Source organism: Puma concolor, chromosome B2 (genome assembly GCF_028749965.1).
Source record: "Puma concolor isolate L17-30 chromosome B2, mPumCon1.1.hap2, whole genome shotgun sequence".
Taxonomy (NCBI): Eukaryota; Metazoa; Chordata; class Mammalia; order Carnivora; family Felidae; genus Puma; species Puma concolor.
The window spans coordinates 51,076,228-51,097,360 of record NC_141671.1 but is presented as its reverse complement, the minus strand read 5'-3'; the positions used below and the strand labels follow the sequence as shown (position 1 = coordinate 51,097,360).

Below are 21,133 nucleotides of genomic sequence, written 5' to 3'. Positions count from 1 at the left end.
ATTTTTCCATTGGATGGTGATTCTAGAGGTCACGTGCTTACTCATTCTACAAGCATTTCCTGAGTGCGTTCATGCCAGGCATCATGCTAGACACATAAACATGAGCTATCACATTTATTTCTAACAATAACTCTGGGAGGGTATTTTTGTCCTCATTTAAAGATGACCCAACTGAAGCTTAGGGAGACGAGCTTGCTCAGAGGCTAGAGCCAGTAAGTCCCAGATCCATGTCCAGACACAGGTCTTCAAACCCCAGAGTAGAGCATTTTCACAATAAAGAAGCCAGTTGAGGGCCGGGTGGCTCCCATTCAGAGAAGGCCTTCGTTTTCACGTTTCCTGTACCTTCCTCTTCCTGGCAGCTGGGGATTGGATGTGCCCCTGACCCCTAGGCCTGCCCAGGGCCCCAGCGGGTCTCATATCCACATCTCTAAACACTACCTCTTCTTGCCCACTACAGGAAGGATATTTAACAAACCCAAGAAGCCTCTGGGAAGACTACCCACACGTGTACCTCCCGTGAGTATTCTCATGACTTGGTCTCCAGGGAGGAGCAAGCTGGTCCACCGGCTTCCCCACCCCAGAGAACTCCAGGCCAGCTGGCAGGAGGAGCAGGTCGCACCCTGAGCCTGTGGGGGCCCAGTGTTGTAGATGGCAGTCTCGTCCGGGAGCTGCTTCCTCCTAGGGCGCTTGACTGGACAACCCCCAAATGAAATGTCTTCTGCGGTAGCCCCCGTCACGGAGCGGTGTCCTAGCTCAGGCTGCTGTGCCAGGACCCCGTAGGCTGCGTGGCTTATAAACAACAGAAACTTCTCACAGTTCTGGAGGCTGAAAAGCCCAAGATGAGGACGCCAGCAGTTTTGATGTCTGGTTCATAGATGGCTGTCTTCTGGCCGTATCCTCATGTGGAGGAGCAGAGAAGGAGCCCTCTGGGGTCTGTTTGACGAGGGCACGAATCCCATTACTGAGGTCCCCGTCCTCACTGCTAGATCTCCTCCCAAAGGCCCCCACCTCCTAGCACCGTCACATTGGGATTCGGGTTCCAACATAGGAATTTTGAGGGGACGCACACATTTAGTCCACAGCAGGCACCTAAACGGCCGGAAGACGGATACGCAAGCGGAGCATCTCCGTAACGCTCTCTGGGCTTTGTACGTCCTTGGTGACCTGCATTCGTGCACCACACACCGTCCACCCAGCCTCGCGTGGCGGGTGCCCCTCCAGAGGCAGCACCCCCTTCCCCTCCTGCTCTGTGCTGCCAAGACCCCAGAAGGGCAGCACCAGGTCTGCCTCCCACAGGACACCCTCCCGGCCGTTCCTGGCCACCCTTCAGAACCACAACAGCACAGGGCTAACAGCTGCACGAGGACCCTGCTTTGCTTAAATCTGTTCACTCTTCAGTATATTGGTGCCCCGTCTTCCTTGTCCTTGCTCAGCCTTCCCTTCTCCAAGCTGAAGAACCTTCCTCCTCTGTACTCTTTTCACCATTTTTGTTTCTTTCTGTGGACTCCGTGTCCCATTAAGTGGTCCCGTCTCTGGAGCAGGGTCCCCGGGTGTGGGGCCTCCCTCCCGCAGTCCTGGCCCAGCTCGTCCCACGGTCCTGGGCCTCACCTTTTTGTCCTGTGTTTTGCGAGCACCTGCAGGGATAGTCTTCTCCCTCCCGTGTGACTCGTTTCCTTGTCTCCAGCTTCCAGGTGAAGTTTTTCTACCTGTGCCAGCTGGCCTACTGGCTGCATGCACTGCCTGAGCTGTACTTCCAGAAGGTACGGAAGGTGAGTACTCGTTTCCCCCTTGGAAGGTGCGTGCCCTTCACTCCCCTCCTGCTCTTCCCAGCCTCCTTCCCCTGAGCCTTCCTCCAGAAGCGCAGAGCTGGGTGGGGACAGGGGACGTGTTGGCGGGTTGAGGAAAATGCTGAGCCAGCGAAGTCTCCGCAAAGATCTCCCTGAGAGCAGGCCACCAGTGGGTCTCCTGCCGCCCACACTAGACATGGGGCTTTGGGGGAGGTCTACCTCTTGTCTTCCGGGTAGTGGATCAGAGGTTTTTGCCTTTCCCAGTCTTTTTTTTTTTTTTTTTTTTTTTTAAATAGCCTTCCTCTGAATTATTTCCAGAAGCCCTGTTCCCCAGTCCCTGTCTCTTCTTTCTCAACCCAGCCCTGCCACATGGACCTGAAGCCAGCACCTCGTCCTCTGACTTCCCAGCAGCCTGGTGCATGGGCCTCTGGTGTGACCTGGGACTGTCTATGTCAGAGCAACCCGGCCTGCTGCCCTCTCGCCGCCCCTCTGTACCTCCCCTCTGCGGAGAGGAGGTGGGGATGAGCACATTTACTGCCTGCTTCTCTTGTTTGCAGGAGGAAATTCCCCGCCAGCTCCAGTACATCTGTCTGTACCTGGTCCACATAGCTGGAGCATACCTCTTAAAGTGAGTGAGATCCCAGAGCCTGTCACATTTCTGTGCCCTTTTATGTCCATGCATCTCTCCACACATTCAGTTAGGAGGCGGTTACTGCACACCTTCTGTTTGCCAAGCACCGTGCTAAGACCTGGGGATACAGAGGTGGCGATTCCCTTGTCTTTAGTGGTTCATGGTCAGCCTAGTAGGAGTGACAGCAGAGGCACAGGTCAGGACAGCTTAATGAGATGATGGCTGTGCTACAATATGGGTCATCTGCCGTGGGAACCCAGAAGAGGGACTAACGCATCCCGAGACAGAGCCAGGGAAGGCTTCGAGGGATGCTAGCACTTGAACCGTGCCTTTGAAGTCGGAGGAATGGCCATGGTGTTTGGCCTTGAGTGTCTTTTACAAAAAGAATCCTACTGATGAGTAGATATGTTGTTGCTAATTTGGAATTTTCCTGAGCTTTATCCGAGCAGGATAGGAGAACACCCTGTACTTTCTCTGGGCTGACGTTTTAAGGGTTTGTGATGTATAACTTTCTGCTAAGCTGCTTGGAGGTCCTTGGGCCTGTCATCTCCTAGGCCCTCACAGCAGGCTTCCTGTGAGGATGACGGACCTGGGGTAATGGAATTAGGAGGATGGCAGCTCTCAAATATGCTCTTATCCCTGGAGGCGTGAAATAGCATCGACACCTGGATGGGTCCTTGGAGGCCAAAGCCTCTATGGTGGGACCAGCCTTGCTCTTGTGCTGCACCCAGCAGTGTGTGGCGAGGACCAGGGTGAGAACCTTCAGGCAGGACCACGTGGAAAGAGAGCTTCTTGCTACTTGTCGGGTCCCTGCTGTATCGTCAGTGTTCCTCCCAAAGAAAGGAGATGCTCTAAGATCCGCTTTTCCCACAGCTGATGTGTCCCACGGAAGGAGAAGGGCAGGTGTCAGACCCTGTTTGGGCGAGTCCTGTGATTCTTGTTTTGGGATGAGGATAGAAGCGAGAGGGCAGGCAGCAGCAGGCCCTCCAAAACGAGGCCCATTCCCTTTCCAGCGATGCTGATGCAGCCGCCTCTCTGCTCCTGTAAGGACTGTGGCCTGGCCTTCCTTTGCTTCCATCCTTGCTGTGGTTTTCAGAAGTGAGTGTGGGGACAGGAGAGACCCCTGACTACAGGATTTCCCAAGGGAGGCAGGCCTCTGAAATGCTGAATGATTGCAGAGTCTTGTTTTGGTGAAGAGCTTGACTTTTAGAGGCCTTCACTTGCTTGACACGTACCTGAGCTCCTCCTCTGGGCCAGGCACTGCTCTTGGAGCTGAAGTTACCCCTGGGTGAAGTCAGACCAAGGCCTTGTTCTCCTGGGGTGTCCAATATAGAGGGAGTCAGACAATTAACAAGAAAATAGCTTCCTGTGTTGGTAAATGCGATGAAGAAAATACTAGGGGCGCCTGGGTGGCTTAGTTGGTTGAACGTCTGACTCTTGATTTCTGTTCAGGTCATGGTCACAGGGTCATGAGATCAAGCCCTACATTGGGCTCCTCATTGGGTATGGAGCCTGCTTGAGATATTTTCCCTCTGTCCCTCTGTCCCTCTGTCCCTCTGTCCCTCTGTCCCTCTGTCCCTCTGTCCCTCTGTCCCTCTGTCCCTCTCTCCCTCTCTCCCTCTCTCCCCCCCCCCCTGAGATATTCATTCATTCATTCATTCATTTTGTCTCTTTGTCTCCCTGTCCCTCTGCTTCTCTCCCCTGCTCACTAGTGTACTCTCTAAAACAATAAAGTAGGGTAATGTAACAGTGACCTGTCTACGTGGCACCTTTGTTGTGGGGAGGGAGGTGACTCAGGTTGAGGCAGGTATGACGAGAGTCAGGCATGTGAAGATCTGGGGGGAGAGCTGTGTGTGCAGAGAAACAGCAGGTGCAGAGGCCCTGAGGTGTTCGTAAAGCCCACCGTGGCTGGAATGCAGAAAATGAGTTTTGACATGAGGTCACTGGGCATGGTCATATTGGACTTTATAGGTCACGTGAAGACCTTGGGTAGTGCTCCCATCATTCTCTTGACCATCCTCAGGACCCAGTGACCACCCCACTGGATTCTGCACTGCTTTGGTTTTGTTGGGTGGAATTGGCCGGGCCCTTCATTAGCACAGCCTGTGGGGCTGCTCCCACATTTTCTTATTGACTGCCTGAAGCCCTGCATGTTCAGCAGGGTCTGCGGTTTCCCTTCGCAGTCTTTCTCCATTTGAGCTACAGTTGACATCTGTAGCAAACCGCCTAAGAAAGCCGGTAACGCCACCACGCCTGGAATTGAGGGGAGGGGGTGTCTGCGTGGGTGCAGATTTTTAAGAGGTGGGTTCAGTAGCACATCTCTTTGCATTATGTTGAGTTTTGCTTCTTCTTGTACCTCTTAGCTGTGAAGACTTGGATAATGAAAAACCAGACGGGAATCCTTTGTATTCCTGTGTACAAAGCTCAGTCACTTGTTCTGAGCACCTTTTATGCACTGGGTCCTGGGCCCGGTAAAGAATGCATGGTGACTGGTGCCGTGGAGCCTAAGCTAGGTTCACTGTGGGAGCGGTGAGGGGCCCCTGACCCAGACAGGACAGGCGAAGGCCTGCGGGATTCAGTATTATGTTAAAGGTGTGACGGCAGAACTGAATCCTGTAGGGTGAGGAGGGCCAGCCAGGGAAAGCTGGCGAGGAGAGCAGAGCCCAGGGTGCGGGGTGCCTCACCCTCTGTGGCATCCCAGGGGGGAACTGTGAGGCTTGTCCGTTTCTCCTAGCCTCAGCCGCCTGGGCCTAATCTTGCTGCTGCTGCAGTACTCAACTGAGTTCCTCTTCCACATGGCTCGACTCTTCTACTTTGCCGATGAGAACAACGAGAAGCTGTAAGTAGTGTAAAGCAGGCTGGCCCGCTCACAGTGCTGTGGGCAGGAGCCTCCCATGAGGCCTGGCTGATAGTGCCCCTTCCTGCAGATGGAACCCCAGGGTTGTTTTTTTAGAGTATCTTACTCCAGAGATCTCCTCCCTCAAACACCCCGATGCGCTACCTTTACACCCTCTTTCCACTTGGCGTTGCTTCTGGAGAAGTGGGTGAAAGCTCCCTCACCGGCCCTAAAGGCTGACGTCCCTTTGCCACCTCCACGAGCAGGTTTAATGCCTGGGCTGCTGTGTTTGGGGTCACCCGCCTCTTCATCCTCACACTCGCCGTGCTGGCCATCGGTTTTGGACTCGCTCGCATAGAAAACCAGGCCTTTGATCCCGAGAAAGGAAACTTCAACACCTTACTCTGCAGGTGAGTTGGGAAAAAGCCCCCGGAGATAAATCAAGGCTCCCTGAGTGCTGCCAGGAGCCTCCTGAACTTGGCACAACTTCAGAAGGTCAGGGGGCAATAGACCCCTGGGGTCTCCGGCACATTGATGTTTAGCTGGAGATCTGTAGACATCAGGCCTGAGGGGAGAAGGAGTGCCAGCCTTCTGCCTCCAGCAAAACCATCTCCACCACCTGCTGGGACTCTAGTCGAGGTCCCCAAGCCGGAATCCCCTCCCCCTTGTCCAGTGCTTCAAGTGCATGATAGGTGACCTCTCTAGCCCCTCAGCTGATCATCACGGCCACGTGTGCTCAGCAGCGCGGCCTGTGGCCTCCCATAGTAGCAGGGAAAGTGGGGAGGAAGTTGTTGTGTTCCCATGTGACCCTTGGGCCTGGGAGGGTGTGTGATTGATCCATTGTTGCTCAGCTTTTAAGTGGCATTCTAAATGAGAAGCCACTCTTCTAGAATTATTCTGCTGTATTGTAATTCAATTCAGTTGAATTCTTTCAGTATATGTACATGGAGCTTAGTCATGCTGTTTGTTGTGGGTACAGAAAAGACAGGCCATGAAGCCAGTGACTCTGGAGCTGGACATGCAGATGTCCCCTCCTCCTCCCTGGTGTCCCTAGACCCCATCTCTTTGTCACCAGCCCTGAAGTGCACTAGAGCGGAGACCGGCACTGAACCACACGCCCTCCCTCGTGCGGGTGGCAGGATGGGGGCGTGCTGGTGCCCAGGGTGATGGCCAGGGGAGCTGTGGGGTTCCTGCCCTGGTCTCCTGCTCTGCCCTGAGGCGACTCCCGAGCCCACCGCCCTGTACCTCCGCAGGCTCTGTGTGCTGCTGCTGGTGTGCGCTGCCCAGGCCTGGCTCATGTGGCGCTTCATCCACTCCCAGCTGCGACACTGGCGGGAATATTGGAATGAGCAGAGTGCCAAGCGGAGAGTCCCAGCTGCCCCCAGACTGCCGGCCAGGCTCGTCAAGAGGGAATCTGGTGAGTGCTGGGCCCGTGGGCAGGTAGACACAGAAGTGGGTCTGGGATGGGTGGGGAGGGGCCCGGGCTCGGCTCCTCCACCCAGACCAGCCCTGCCGCTCCCCTGTCCTTCCCTGGGGCCCTGGGTCCTCGGCCCCTGCCGGGGCCTAACTGGCACGTGGCTGGGCATGGGCCAGGGACACTTTGTGGGTGAGGCTGGCCGCGGTGGGGCAGGGCAGCAACCGGCTGGGGAGCTGTGGCCGGAAGCATGTCCTCGAAGTGGCTTCTGAACCCCAGCCAAGATCTGCCGCCTGTTCCCTGTGCAGCCCAGCAGCCCTGTCCTCACCTGCCCTCTTGCTCCGCATCTCGGTATCCCCCGCCTCCCAGGCCGCTGGCTCCTCTCCTGTCTTCAAGAATGACTAGGGGCGATACAGTGCTGGGTGGGCGGAAAGGGTGGGATGCCCGCTTTGCCTCTGGCCCTGGCCACGCTCCAGTAACTTCCCGCCTCTGCCAGGTCCCAGGCCCACTGGCAGCCTGCATGTTCTGTGCAGCCCGGGGGCCTGTCTGCACCGGGCTCTGTTCCCTGACTCACCTGCCTTGCTCCAGGTGTGGCCTGCTTGGCAAGGGCTCCCGTGTGTTTGAACCAGACACGTGCGGGGCTGGGTGTGACGAGTCAGGCCTGGCTGGGAGGGGATGTGGGGCGTGAGGCTGCAGCCAGATTGACTTTGAGCAAGCACATGGAGGTGTTTTCCACAACAGTAAAAAGCAGTTTTTTTCTGCCAGAGGAGTATCAGGCCTCTGAGTAATGCCTGTCCCTACAGCCTCTCTACCTCCTCTCCACTCTCCCTTCCCAGGGAGTGGTCGCGGAAGTGGGCTGGTGCCCTGTGGGGGAGAGAAACTGAGGCCCCTGGCAGCGTCTGTGCGATTCCACCTAGGATCTGGTTCCAGCCTGAGGCCTGGGCGAGCAGGCGGGCGGGCCCCGGCCTGTTCCTGGGTTACTATATGTCATCCCAGCCGCCTCCTGCTAAAGGACAATCAGAGACCAACCACCTTTAGCAGAGTCACGTTGAGGGGAGCAAGGGCCTCCTGCGAGCGTCTACTGGTTTCCCGTCTTGGCAGGAAGCTGCAGCCAGGCATCCCCTTGGCTGGTCCCCATGTGCAAGCTCTGCCCTCACGGGCCCCTCTCCTGTTCCAGTCCAGGCAGGAACACCATGTGTGTCTGTCTCCCTTCACTTCCTAGGTTACCATGAAAACGGAGTAGTGAAAGCGGAGAATGGGACCTCCCCACGGACTAAGAAACTCAAGTCTCCTTGAGGCCAAAGTGCTGGAACAGGGATCCTCTCATGGGGGCACGGCAGGGAGGTTGGGGAGCCCGGCCCCCGCCACTGCCTTCCCCCTCCTGCTCCTGATGCTCCATCTCAAGCAGCAGGAACCTGTCTTCAAATGGGGCTTTTCCTTTCTTACTTTTTGGCTTTCTTTTCTTACTCCTCCATAAACCATTCTCAATAAAACCAAAACTCTTCCTTCTTTCTCTCCCTTAAGCCACCTCACGTCCTTGCCTCTGTCCTGTGTTGGGTTTTCTAGAAGCCCAGGCCCTCATGGTTATCTTTTTGCTTGCCTCCTCTTTCTCTTCCTTCACGGCTGCTGCTTTTTACTTCTCTCACCGTATTGTGCAATTTTTCCGTGTCTGATTTTTACAATGAGAGGGAGCTCAAGTTGCAGTGAGTCCTGGCCATCCACCACCCAGCTTCAGTCCCCAGGACTTGTCAAAGCCAGAAGCCTCGTGCCAAGGAGCCTCTGCCTGGGGTCACTAGCAGGCCCACCCGCGGGCCCCATGTTTGCGCGAGGAGAGGAGAGACCAGCCCTCTTGGATCATAATCTCCTAGGTGCTGATTAACTGAGATGTATGATTCCAGTTCCACATGCACCAGCTGGAGGCCCGGCATAGCCACTGCTCCTTGGAATTGCCAAGGCATTTGGCTGTGGGGCATGGAGACCTGGTCCAGAAAGATGGTGTTAACCGTGTTGGGTCCCGTGACTCGAGACGGCTTACCGGTGGCTGGTCCTGGACGGGGGCCAGCCTGCCCTCGCTCTGCCGGGGAGGTGCTGAAGGAGGACAAGTCTCCCCACCCTCTAAAGCAAGAACAAAGCGTACTGAGCAGCAGGCTCCTCTGGAAAGGTAACGGCGGCAGAGGCGATGGAGCTGTTGTCCTCAGCCTTTCTTCAGCCCCAGCTACAGCTGCTTTTTCAACCGTTCACCAGCATCCAAAACCAAATCCAAACCACAGTGAACAGACCAGCCTGACGGACGCTGGTCCTCAACCCCAGATCCAGGCAGCCCTGTCAGGGCTGGCCTCGCTACCTGACTTCATCTCTCTAGCTGCAGGAACATCCGAGTCCCCCACTCGTCCCCTGGTGCCCCAGAGAGGGTCACTGGTCCACATCCCCTCTGGCCCCGTCTGTCGTGTGTTCTTCGGCAAGGTCGTTGTCATCCTCCGATGTCTGTCCAGTGCACCTCCAGCATTTGAGACTGTCTGAGAGCAGGACCGATTTGGAATCGGTCTGCAGGGTAGATGAGCAAACGCCACTCTACCACTGTGCCACTGGGGGGCCTCTGCCCTGTCCCTCACATATCCTTTCCCTGTGCTCCACCCAAAGACAAGGCCTCCAAGCCCATGTGAGGCCTGGTTTGGACTTCGGGAAGGGGTTAGGCTTTCAGAGGTCCTAATTAAGAACTCTTGAATTCTGCATTAAGGTGCTGGGGAGTGATTCTTGGGGGGCATAGAAATGTTAGTATCCTTTGATGTGCTGGTCCTCTTTCTGATGCCACAGTAGAAGCCAAACCTTGGGTTATTATCCTAAAACGGGGGAGATGGGTTTTTTCATCAGGGCAATTCTTCCTCCATGTCCCTTTTATCAGCAACAGATTGGATTTTCCAGTGACTGAGGGAGTTGTACCCTCCTCTGTCCAGGATAAGGTAGAAATGGGAAAAGCTACCCTTGGCTTCTGATTACCCTTAGGAAGTGGGACGGTGCTTTTGGAGATCTGCATCTCTCCCATCCTCGTCTGACACTTCCTGGGCTGCAGAGCAGAATGTTGCTAAAAGGGTACTTGGAATCAACCCTGCAGACCCGAGCCAGGACCCTTTAGCCATTCGGCCAAATACCCTGCTGAGGCTGGGTTCGGGCTCCTTACCTTGCCTGGAGATGGAGGGGCATTCAGCCAGCAGCCTCCAACCTGCCCGTCAGCCTCACAGCCCTTCCTGGTCCTCTCCTGGCTGTGTCTCAGGCAGCAACCTGCCTCCTGTGAGGGGCCACTCCCTCAGGTGAGCCCCAGTTAATTTTCGGTGGGTATGCAGTAGGCTGCAGGCCTGGGAGGTGGGGAGAGCGGCCCCAGGCATGCCATCAGGCAGCCCCCTTCTCATGTAGGTGTGCTAGGTGTTTGTGGTCAGAGACTACGTGGCTTCGTGCTCCCTCAGCCTCCTGCAAACTTCTGGCTCTGTGGTAGGTATGATTCAGAGCTGGTACCACCACTCCAGGGGTCTGGGTCAACCTAGGCTCCCTGAGACCATGACTGAGGCTAGCATGTCGCTAGCAGGGCCTCTGGGATGATTTGAGAGGAGACGGGATGAGAGTAAATGTAGGGTGCTTTGTCACCCCACTGGCATCCCCGCCACATGTATTTCAGAGCAGAGCCTGGGCTTTGGCAGGCTGGCTCAAAGCATGTTGCCGAAATAACTCCATCCTGTGAGCTTGTTGTGCTGGCTTGTCCTGATTTGGCCACTTTGGCTGTCGTCTTCCGTCTTCTACACGCTCTCCTGTTCCCAAAGTGCCAAGCCATCTGGGAAGGCCCTGCCAGACAGCTCTGAGTTTGAGAGGCTGGCTCAGCAAGAGCAGGAGAACAGATGCTCATCTACCTCAGCCAACAGCCGCCTCTCTCTTTAAACATCCCTGGCCAGCACAGGTGTGGCAGGTGGCAGTGGGCAAGAGAGGCAGGCTGTGTGGTGGACAGGAGGGCCCTGTGCTCCTCGGGTTCAGTGGTGGGAAAGTTATTTTTACCATCTAGGCTCTGATAGCTGCACTGTTAAGTGACATGTGTTCCTTTTGAAGGTAGGGGAAGGTTCTAGAGGAAAGGGAAGCAGGCTGAGCCAGGAGGGGAGCTGCTTCTCCCCCATTCTAGTCCATTCTAACCCCGTGTGTGTGTGTCTGGGCCAATAGATGTAAATGGTTGCCGAGAACCGTTTCTGTTTCTGTCCCCAGGCAGAACTTACTGACATTTCAGAAACCAAAATTGACATCTGTATTCTGGCCACCTTTGCAGATGCTTCTCTTGACTAGAATCCCTGGGACCCTAGAAACCCCTAAAGCTTGGGTGGGGGATTCTCCCAGGGGGTGTGCATCTCGGTTTTCTTTAGGAATCTTCTTTCTTAGCGGCCTTTGATTTTTTTTTTTTTTTCCTAAGTGGTGAATAAGAGGTAGGGGCAGAGAGTACACCCTCCCAAGATTCCACAATAGAAAATTCTACTCCCTGGATGCCTCTTTAAATTTGAAGTGGCTTGCCAGGCCACATGTGGCTAGGGAAGGCTCAGCTTTTGGATTTACATCACAGGTTTCAGCCTTCCCTGTCCATTTTCCCTGGGCCTGGACAGCACTCACTCCCCTTGCTGAGTGCCTGGGAGACCCAAGTGAGCAGAGTTGTTCCATAATGGAAGGTGTGCTGTGGTCTTGGGAGGTGGGAAGATAGAGTGGTCTTCCTTCCCTCCCACTGCCTCCCAGCCCACAACCCTGCTCCTCAGAAGGGCACAGGGTCATTGTCAGATGGTGAGACACTTAAATAGAATCCCTCTTCAGCCAGAGGCTGGCCCAATGAGCAAGCCTTCATCGGCTTCACTGTCTTTACCCCGGGTCTCTCCTCTCCTGCCTCCCCCCTACTTGTTTTTATAGATGTCTCAACAGCATCGAGACTTCCATGTTCTGTTCTGACTCTGTGCTCAGCAACCCCTGAAAGTTTGTCCTGAGCAGACCCTCCTCCTTGCTGTTAGAAGTGCCTTACTTGCCATGTGGTCTTCTGGCCCTGGCTTGTACTGCCAGCTGCCAGGCCTCTAGGGTGGTCTGTCCTGTGCAGCCAAGGACACCGGACCCTGGGATATCACATGTAAAAGGGACATGGATTGTGACAGTTTGGCCTCACTTGTCTCAGTCCCCTCCCCCCATCGTGTTGGGGTATGTGGTCTGTTCTAGGTTGTTTCTGGTTTCTCCTTTGTGTCAGTTTTCTGGCCACAGGGGTGGCTGCAGTCACCTGTGCCTCCTACCCATGGAAGGAAGCTTGGTGGCCTCCAGGGACACTGAGTGCCCTGTGAACCCTGCTCTGCCAGCACCCCCCACCCCTAGTTTAAAAAGAAAGGCACCCTGGCTGTAACCTCTTCCACTCTGTTTTGTCTCCCATTCAACCCACAGTTTGTATGGTAAAGGTGTTAGTCACAAGTGCTGGCCCGCAGACGCCCATTTGATAGCGGGTCTAGTGTGGCTGTTGCAGTCTCCTTGTGCTCCAAACTCAGTGTTACCTATGTTCACAGCGGCTGCCTGCCGTCCCCTTGCTCTTCCGGGCTGTGCAATAACTCTCCCAGCCGGTGGTCTTTCCACAGGCCTTGCTGTCCCTAAACGCCCTGCAGTTGGGGAGGGAAGGGACCCATGGGAGGGCGGTCGACATCCCTTACAGAAGAAGTGTGCACCACTTCCCCTGTGTTGCTGCCCTTGTCTTCACCCTGGGTGGGTTTCTGTGGCACTCGAATAGAGCATCATAGCATCACCTTAGAAGTTCGTGTATTTTTTTTTAATCTGTTGAAATGGAAAAAAAAAAAAAAAAACCATCCTCATGATGGGGCATTAAATAAGTCCATGTCTGGGAAGTAGATCTGCTGTGACCCCTGAGATGTCACCGTCACTCTGTCTAAAGGCGTTCTAGAGTTTCTTGTTTGCGTGGAGAGGAAGCAGCTTGTGCGGAGATGCGGCCACGCGGGGACAGCCCTGCTCACCCAGTAGGAGCGGGCTGGCATCGTAAGTGCCACTGTTGCCTTGGGGGCGGATTCCCGTGTTTGTGTGATGAGACCATACACCTCACGTGTCTGTCCCTCTGGTTTAACAAACAGCTGAAGGACAAGCTGAGGCCGCTGGTGCCGCCTGAGCAACTCCTAATGCAAATGTGGACAAAGTGTCTTTTTGTTTTCTACTTTAGCCTGTTCACGTTATGGACCAAATTTCAACAAGGAACTCAAGGAAAATTTGTACCTGCCGTATTTATGCTTTCATGTAAAAGGGTTTTGTTTTTTTGTTTTGTTTTTTTTTTTTTTGGAGGGGAGGGTCTTTTTATTTTCAGTGAACTTTTTTCAAAATCCTTTTCCACCGTTTCTGGTTTTAAAACAAATTGCAGTTTTGTATGGATTTTTTTTTAATGTACATTTCGAAACAAATCAAATATTTTTGAAATAACTGAATAAAAGGCATAGAATTATCAGTCTAATTGTCTCTGGTATAATTACTTCTATTCCTTTTTAATCTGGATGCTTACATTTGCTTTCACTTGGAAAATAATTTCGTGTCAATTTTAGCTTCATTTTTCACTGTATGAGTTCTTATATCTTTTTGAACCGTGTTCATCTTGGTCATGTGAATGAGGGAATTGTAATTAAGGATGGAGAAAGTTACATGCAGTGTGCATAGTAACGAGCATTTTTGAGTCTGTATCAGTAGACTATAAAAACGGAAAGGAGTTTTCTTGACCTTGAGTTTGTAGCTCTCACAAGGAAGTGCCGTGGACTTGATGCCTACTACGGTGTGAGGTCACTGGCTCGGAGAAGACGGAAGAAGGTGTGTGTGGAATCTTGGTGCCGGTGCTGAGCAGTAGTGGTGACAATGGAGGGCAGTGGGGGCTGCTGGTGCCAGTTCTAAGGCCTGCTCTTGGCCGCAGTGGTCTGTGTTTTCCAGAACCATCTTCTGAGAGCTCAGGAGAGGAGTGGTTACAGCTGGCAGTCAGCCATGGACACCACAGGGTGTGAGGATTACCCAGGAAGGGTTCACCTGAGGTCAAGGTGAGTGGCACTCACAGAGGTCAGGCTTTGGCTCAGACTTGGGTTTCAGTCTGGCTCTGCCAGAAGCAGCTAGGTGGCCCCAGGCGGTTAACCTTTCTGAGCCCATTTGCTTACATGTGGGGTTTGTGTGCTTGTTGCTTGTTTTTGCAGGCAGCAGTGCTGGCGAGATTTAGGGATAGTGAGTGCTGTTCATGCTACAAGTAAAGCACTCAATTTTTTTTTTTAAGAGGCACACTTCTGTGCCAGCAGGACATTAAGGAGTCCCTCATCCAAGTGACCCTTGATTCTCTGGAAACTGTTTCGAGAGGGCTTCTCCACCTGGTGGTCCCAAATACCCTCAGTGCCTATAGACATGGGTTTGATACACGTTAATTCGATGGTATTTTCAAGGCCCCCTAGTAGTGCAGAGTCCAGGCCCAGGGCCTGGGTAGTGGCTTCTTTTAGCCGGCCACCAGGGAGGGGAGACAAAGGAGGTCGTTTCTCCCTAGAGTACTTCTTGCTGCAGGCTAACGCTCAACTCTTCCATCATCTAGGCCAGGACGCCAGATGCGTGTCGGGTGTGACCGCAGTGTAAGTGACCTCAAATGGCCGCACCGCCATTCGGGATTTCAGTAGGAAAAGCGATTTGCTCGGACTTGCGTGGCGCCTGTACTCGGCCATCTCATGTAAACTAGCAGGGCTGAGTGTGGATGACAGAAGTGACCTGCTAGCTCTGGTCGTCTGCACCTGGTGATGGTGCTGGCAGATCGCACCTTCCCATCTCGGGGAGACTTGGAAAGTGAGTGGTGAGTGTGGATCGTGAGCCCAAGTCATACATGTGAATGCTGCCTACTGTGCTCAGCACGGCTGTGAGGCACTTCTGACGGCTGCAGCAGGCTAACGTTTTCATCCTGCTCCCCATGACAGTGGGGAGGGTGCCAGGAGTCCAAGAAGAAGAAATGTCGGATCAGACAGAAGGGCTATGAGCACTTGGATCTCAAAGGGTGGGTAAGAGGATTTTTTCCTAATGTCTCCATTTAAGCCAAAGACAGAAGTCGGCAAGGATCTCTGCTGCAGCTGGTGCAGAGCCACCAGAGACTTGAAGCAGGCCCAGAGTCTGGTGAACCTCCCTCCTGTGGGGGCGGGGGAGAAATTGATGGACTGTGGATTTCTTGAGAGGGGCCAACAGTGCTTTAGGTCCACAAGCTCCGTGACGGAGGTGCTTTAACAGACTCAGGGCTTGACACGTATCCCCTGGAGTTTAGAGAGCGTGAGGTTTAGGGTGCCTGCTTCTCCCCTAAAGTGAGTCTCCAGGAGAGGGACTGTCTGAGCTGCTTAACTGCAGAGCCCTGAGAGCAATCTAAATGGATACAGAGGGAAAGAGTGGATCTGGAAGGGTTAGCCCGAGGAGGCCCCACATGTAGGGACTCCTGAGAGGATGAGAGGGAGCCTGGAGGGAATGTACTACTGGAACCGGGCACGTTGGAGACTGGGCCATCTGTATCCGAGAATGGCACTCTGGGAGGTTTTCTGGGGGAAAGTGTCCTGAGAACTCACAAAAGCTGCCTTGGGAGAGAGAAAGAGCCAGCTTTTTGGCACATGACACACAGAAGGTCCTGGTCCAGTTAGGACTTTACTGGACACAGAAATAAGACTTTGCCCCTTTCCTCTGGTGTCTACTCCCTAACCCTTCCCAGACAATACAAAGGCCAGAAACAGTAGTATGGCAGGTGGGAAGGGGAAGGAGCAGAAAGGAAGGAAGGAGAAACCCACCATAGCTGCCCCAGCACCTACCCATCCTTCCTCCCTCTTTCCTCTCTCTCTCTCTCACACACACATACTAGACTATGTGTATCTAAGCTTGACCAGGCCTGATCTGGGCATGCAGGATAGAGCTTAGTATTTTCACTTTAGACTGAAATGGACTTCTGAACACTTGAGAAGAATACTTTCAATAGTAATGAGTGACTGGGGGTAAAAAATTTTAAATTGGGTGGTTCTTGAAATCTTGACCTGGAGCAGAAAAACTCAACATGTACTATCTTACAGAACTTTTAGCAAGCTAGTTCGAGGTGGCTTGGTTCAGCAACAGAGGAAGAACTGTGGGAAGTTACCCAGCACTTCCGAGGCCAGGTATCCTGGATCTTGTATCGACAACTCCCACTCATTCACACCACTGGCTGGGCAGCAGGGAGGAGCCGGAGCTGGTGGCTGACCTCAACTCTGGAGCAGCCATGGTTCTAAAAACGGAGTCAGAGCTCACAGATAACCAGTAACTGTTTTTCCTCCCGTCTCAAGGCCAGGTTCTCTAAAAGCAGGGATTTTATATATATACTCTAAAAGCAGCATGTGTGTAGATGTGTGTGTGTGTGTGTGTGTGTATAAAATTATTAACTATAGTTCAAATCAAGAAATACATTTTCTATTATGACCCAGTAAATACATCCTCAGCTGAAACAAAAGTTTCATGAAACAGTATATACCTACTATTTGTATTACACTCTCATATTTTCTGTTCTATTCCATTTTCGTTTAAATGCAGGTCTAATGGGCCTATAGCCACAGTTTGCCAATGTCTATTTCCCTGCAATGCCGGGGTAAGTAGGCACATGGCGGGGGGCATCGGCTTGCAGCAACAGCAGTCTGTGCGCTGTCTATACCCCAAGGGATGCTTCTCCTGGCAAAATCTTGTTTTTTTCCTGCTCTTAATCATTCTATACCTGTATGAGGATTGTCCACAGAAACAGAACCAATGGAATGTATATAGAGAGAAAGATAATTATTATAAGAATTGGCTCACATGATTACGGAGGCTGACAAAGCCCAAGATTTGCAGCAAGCAGGCTAGAGACCCAGGAGAGCTGATGGTGTAGTTCTGGTCTGAAGGCCAGGCCAGCAGGCTTGAGACCCAGGATGAGCCAGTGTTTTAGTTTGAGTCCAAAGGCAGGAAAAGGTTGTCCTAGTTCAAAGGCAAGCAGGAGGAATTCTTTCTTTCTTCGGGAAAGCACAGTCTATTCAGGCTTTCAGGGGAGTGGGTGAGGCCCACCCACACCAGGGAGGGCAATCTGCTTTACTCATTCTATAAACCCAAATGTTAATCTCATCCAGAAACAGTCACATCCAGAAAAATGACCCCAAGGCCCAGACAAGTTGACACATAAAATTAACCATCACAATATCCCTACCCCTACCTCACTAAATAAGGTACCATCTTAGCTCTTTAAAGATCCAATTTAATTTAGACTTTAGTATTAAAGTTATGTTTTTTTGGTTCCTATATTTTAAGAGTTCTGTAAATGCCTCTCTGAAAAGTAGAAGGTGTTTCAAAATGTAGGTCCAACCTCCAAACGATACCGCATTCTCTCATCAGCCAGGTCCGTTTGAAAAAGCACGAACAAAGTTAGAGTAGTTAATCTTGTCTTCTCCGTGAGAGCACACCCTGATCAACTGCAGGAGAGAGCACAGAGCAAGTGAGGCAGAGCTGCGGGGTACGCTTGTTAATAACAATCCCCAGCCTTTGTAAACCAGGTCAGAGTTTATATCAGAGGATTCCAAAATGGTCCTGCGAACCTGCCAGGTAGCTCAGATGTTATCCCCACCTTAAACTTTATGAAATTGAAGCTCAGATGGAATAAAAGGCCTGCCTGGGATTTCAGGACTAACATTTGTAAGCACATTGCCATTTCCAAAGCACTTTTAATTATTTTTATATTCAAATACGAGCTTTGTCCACCCAGCCTGCACAGAGTAAAACTCTTAAAATAGCAAGCTGCTATTATCATCGCCTAACAAAAGAATCCAGTTATGTCACTGCTCAAACCAGGTCCCCTGAAATGCAGCTGTGGGTGATGGTAGATTTCTAGATTTGCTGTGGTCACCTTTACAAAATGTGCGAACCCATGCCACCCACACCTTCCCCCCCTCGCCCCCCTCCACTTCCCACTGACTGCAGTTCCTCTCTCGCTAGGTCATGGATGGCACACATGACTTAAAAGCTGGGCACACTATCACTCTGAGATTTGGGAAGCCAAAGGGGCATTTGCCCAGGTGAACACCTTCTCTCCTGTCTCCTGTACTCTCTGCTAATGTCCTGATTTATGAAAAATCCTCCTCTCTGATCTAGCCCCTCCAGCACCATGCAGACAGCCTTCCCTAAGTGAGTCTTCAGTTCTGAACATCAATTTTTGCTAAAAGATCTTTAAGAAGGTCTACAGCACTTCAGTGTTTTTCATCAGTGAGAAGTCTCCATGAAAAGTCACAGTCCTTGGCAATTGTGGGAGAAATTTTGTTCTGAGTTCCAGGGAAACCCAAGCTTCCTGGGAATTTATAATGAAAAAAGGCACAAAACACCTTCTTTTACTCACCTATGAAAATTCTAGAAGGAGACTGGCCATGTCCTTCCTCCATTTGCATCTGGCCATGCGTGACCCCTTACCAATAGACGTCACTGCCCCTGGCAGTGATCACGCCCTCGTCCATGATGGCTAGACTGCTGGGCTAATGTAAGCATCACCATGAAGGGTGTCACAGGCTGCCCACCATTCTGCTCAACCCAGTTACCTTTGAGTCTCCCCTCGGGGCTGCCTCTCTAGGATCACCTCTGTGGAGTCTCCTTCAGCCCAGAAATGACTCATCAGCCACCCTGTGCTGTCTAGCCCCTATCCACTTAAACAGAATCCCTCCTGCAGCCATTAGGAAAGAACATCAATGCGAAAATCCAGGGGAAACACCATAACCAGAACTGAATAGGAGATCTGATTTGGACACCTTTAAGTTTCCCATTCAAACAAAATATGCATGCAATAGCCTTTGGGAGAGAACGAACGGTGTTCAGCCTCTGCAGTCACCCAGAAGAGCAATTCATACTGACCTCCTTAATCAAAGAATCATCAACTGGGAGGTGGAGAGAGTCACAGATTTTAAAGAACATTTCTTTGTCCACATATCCTGAAGCTTCCTTGTCATAAATTTGAAATGCTTCACGAATGTTGTCTTTGCATGGATGATGTTTCAGTTGCTTCTGGATTGTGTCTATTAATGCTTCCAGTTCTTGCTCACCCGGGTCCTCTTTAGTTTGCTTGCTGTAGACAAAGGAAGGAGATGCCTGGCATCTTATTTATACTTGACCAGTCTCATCTCAGTGACCAAAGTTCTCATTTGGTGAAGTGGGGGAAGCTTCTAATGGCAAGTGGCTTGGACACTGAGCTGGCCAATAACGGAATGCTTGCCTGCAGGGGCTGGCTGATGACTGACCCCCACAGGAAGGCCTGATTAGGGGGTTTCTGAACTGAAGCTCAGCCTCCCTGGCTGCCACCTGTTAAATCACTGCACCACAAAGAGCCAAATCTCCCACTGTGGCAGCCTCCCCAAGTTCGGTGTTTGTGCGAATCATCTGCTGCTGCTTAATGCTGATGCAGGTCTACATGGTCTGTTATCTCATCTAAAACTAAGGGAGTTTAAAAAAAATTACACACAGTCAGCAATCTGTTGTACTTTTAACATTCCCTCTCCAGTTCATTCTGAATTTTGTGACAGTGGATTGAGAAGTTTAGGCTTAGCATTTACTGAAATGAGAGATGAGTAACACAGAGCATTAGAAAGAAGGCGGTCTAACCTTTCAAACCACAACCAGGATAAGCAGAAGCCCAATTCATTTCCTTTGAACACAAAGGTACCATTACACAAATAAAGACTTTTAGAGCTGGAAAAGACATTTCATCTTTATAAAGGCATTTTGGGATAAAATGAGACCGCAATAAACTCAGAAACCCTTTCTCAATGATGAAAAAACAGACTTGAAGACCCAGATGTCACGTCACAGGCAGGACCAGAACAGACATCTCACTCGGGTTCTGACATGTTCTTCCAAGGATGCCCACCACCTCTCACCTACCCTCCCCCTCCACACCATCACAGTACCAGTCTACCATGGCTTTCCTGTTCCTATTTCCTTCTGCATAGGATAGTCAAAAGGTTCACTGTTCCAAATGGCCTCTTTTAACTTCATTCCCTTTTGAACCACTGGCGACCCTTGCTGGGGAAGGCATAAAGTGCTACAGCCTTTCAAGGGCAATTTAGAAAACATGAAGCAAAAGCCCAGCAAAGAATTTCAAATAATTTATCCTAATGAAATAATCATGAGTTGTATACAAGGATACATCTAATAAAGCAGTTTTGAGACAGCCTAAATGTCTAAAAAGATTGTCCAAAAATCAGAATTTGGTTAAACAATATCCCCCAAACAATTAGGCAATATAAAAATCATGTGGCATGGACAATGTTGCAGAAAGAATAGACAGATGGGTGAGAAAATCAATGTGTAAAAGTGTATACAGAAGGCTACATTTTGCATCAGTTGTGAGGGGAATAAGAACATACAATTAAATCCGCTTACATTGTGCAAAGAAACTCTGGGAAGAGATTTTAAAACCAATGAAGTAGGTAGTTAGCTATGGAGAATGGAGGGTAACAAGCAGGTGGATGGAAGATGGGGCAGGAATAAAACTTTTCATTTGTCCTTCAAATATATATAACATATAACTCATGTCAATTATATATTACATTATATATCTCATATTATATATATCATATGATATATAACTCATGTGAATTAATACCTACTCTAAAAATTATCAATGCTCCATAAAATATTTCATATCAGAAATGTTCATGATATGCAAAAAGCTAATTAAATATTACAGGATTACTCCACTTTATATGCATATTAAAACAATATTGGAAGTAATCACCTCTGGGTTATGGGATTTTAAGGAATATTTTTATTTCTATTTCCTAAATTTTTACTCCGTGAATGTTATTATGGGCATGTGTTACCTTTATAGTAAGACAAAAACAATATAAATTGCAATAATGAAAATCTCTAGTATCTAATGCTGCCTGGCATTATTGAAGCAGAATATATTTACCTGATGGGTACACCTCCAGTCATATATACTAAATTATGAATGATAGCCTGGGCGCTATTTTAGTGGCAGAAAGCAGTGAAACTTCAATCTTCCATATCTTCCCAGGAGTTAGAGCCATAGAGCATATATATTTGAAATGTGATCATCCATTCACTCTGGGAAAGAGAAGATAACCCTCCCTTCCCTGAAGGGGCCAGATGTTTAATACTGCTTCATACAATAGGGAAAATGTCGATGGCATCGGCTGCCTTTGAGTATGCTGGAGTAAATTCAAACAGAGCTTGCCACAGGTGGTGCTGTTTACGACAGAGCTAGTGAGAGTTCTAGCCCCGACGTTATTGAGGGGCCCAAAACAGGGCCCCTTCTCTAGGACAGCTGCAACATTGTTCCACATGTTAACAAGGGAACACAGGGGCCAAATGGTCATCCTTAATGGGGACCGCCGACTGAGAGAGGTGGCTGGGTTCCCAGCACACGAGGTGCAGACTCT

General features: G+C 51.0%; 2 protein-coding genes across 2 annotated transcripts in view; one reads left to right on the top strand and one right to left on the bottom strand.

Moving 5' to 3' along the window:
* The window catches only part of TRAM2 (translocation associated membrane protein 2), an 83,377-nt gene extending 70,207 nt beyond the window's left edge, over positions 1-13,170 (top strand). Inside the window, exons 5-11 of the mRNA XM_086707064.1 lie at positions 458-516; positions 1,685-1,769; positions 2,345-2,415; positions 5,153-5,257; positions 5,521-5,664; positions 6,508-6,671; positions 7,891-13,170. Coding sequence (XP_086563190.1) covers positions 458-516; positions 1,685-1,769; positions 2,345-2,415; positions 5,153-5,257; positions 5,521-5,664; positions 6,508-6,671; positions 7,891-7,964 — 702 coding nt within the window. The 3' untranslated portion in view covers positions 7,965-13,170. The remainder of the gene's footprint in view (positions 1-457; positions 517-1,684; positions 1,770-2,344; positions 2,416-5,152; positions 5,258-5,520; positions 5,665-6,507; positions 6,672-7,890) is intronic.
* Positions 13,171-16,481: 3,311 nt separating this feature from the next.
* Positions 16,482-21,133, bottom strand: part of EFHC1 (EF-hand domain containing 1) — a 68,033-nt gene continuing 63,381 nt past the window's right edge. The window contains exons 10-11 of the mRNA XM_025925688.2: positions 18,588-18,798; positions 16,482-17,164 (exon numbers count right to left, since the gene is read on the bottom strand). Coding sequence (XP_025781473.1) covers positions 17,084-17,164; positions 18,588-18,798 — 292 coding nt within the window. The 3' untranslated portion in view covers positions 16,482-17,083. The remainder of the gene's footprint in view (positions 17,165-18,587; positions 18,799-21,133) is intronic.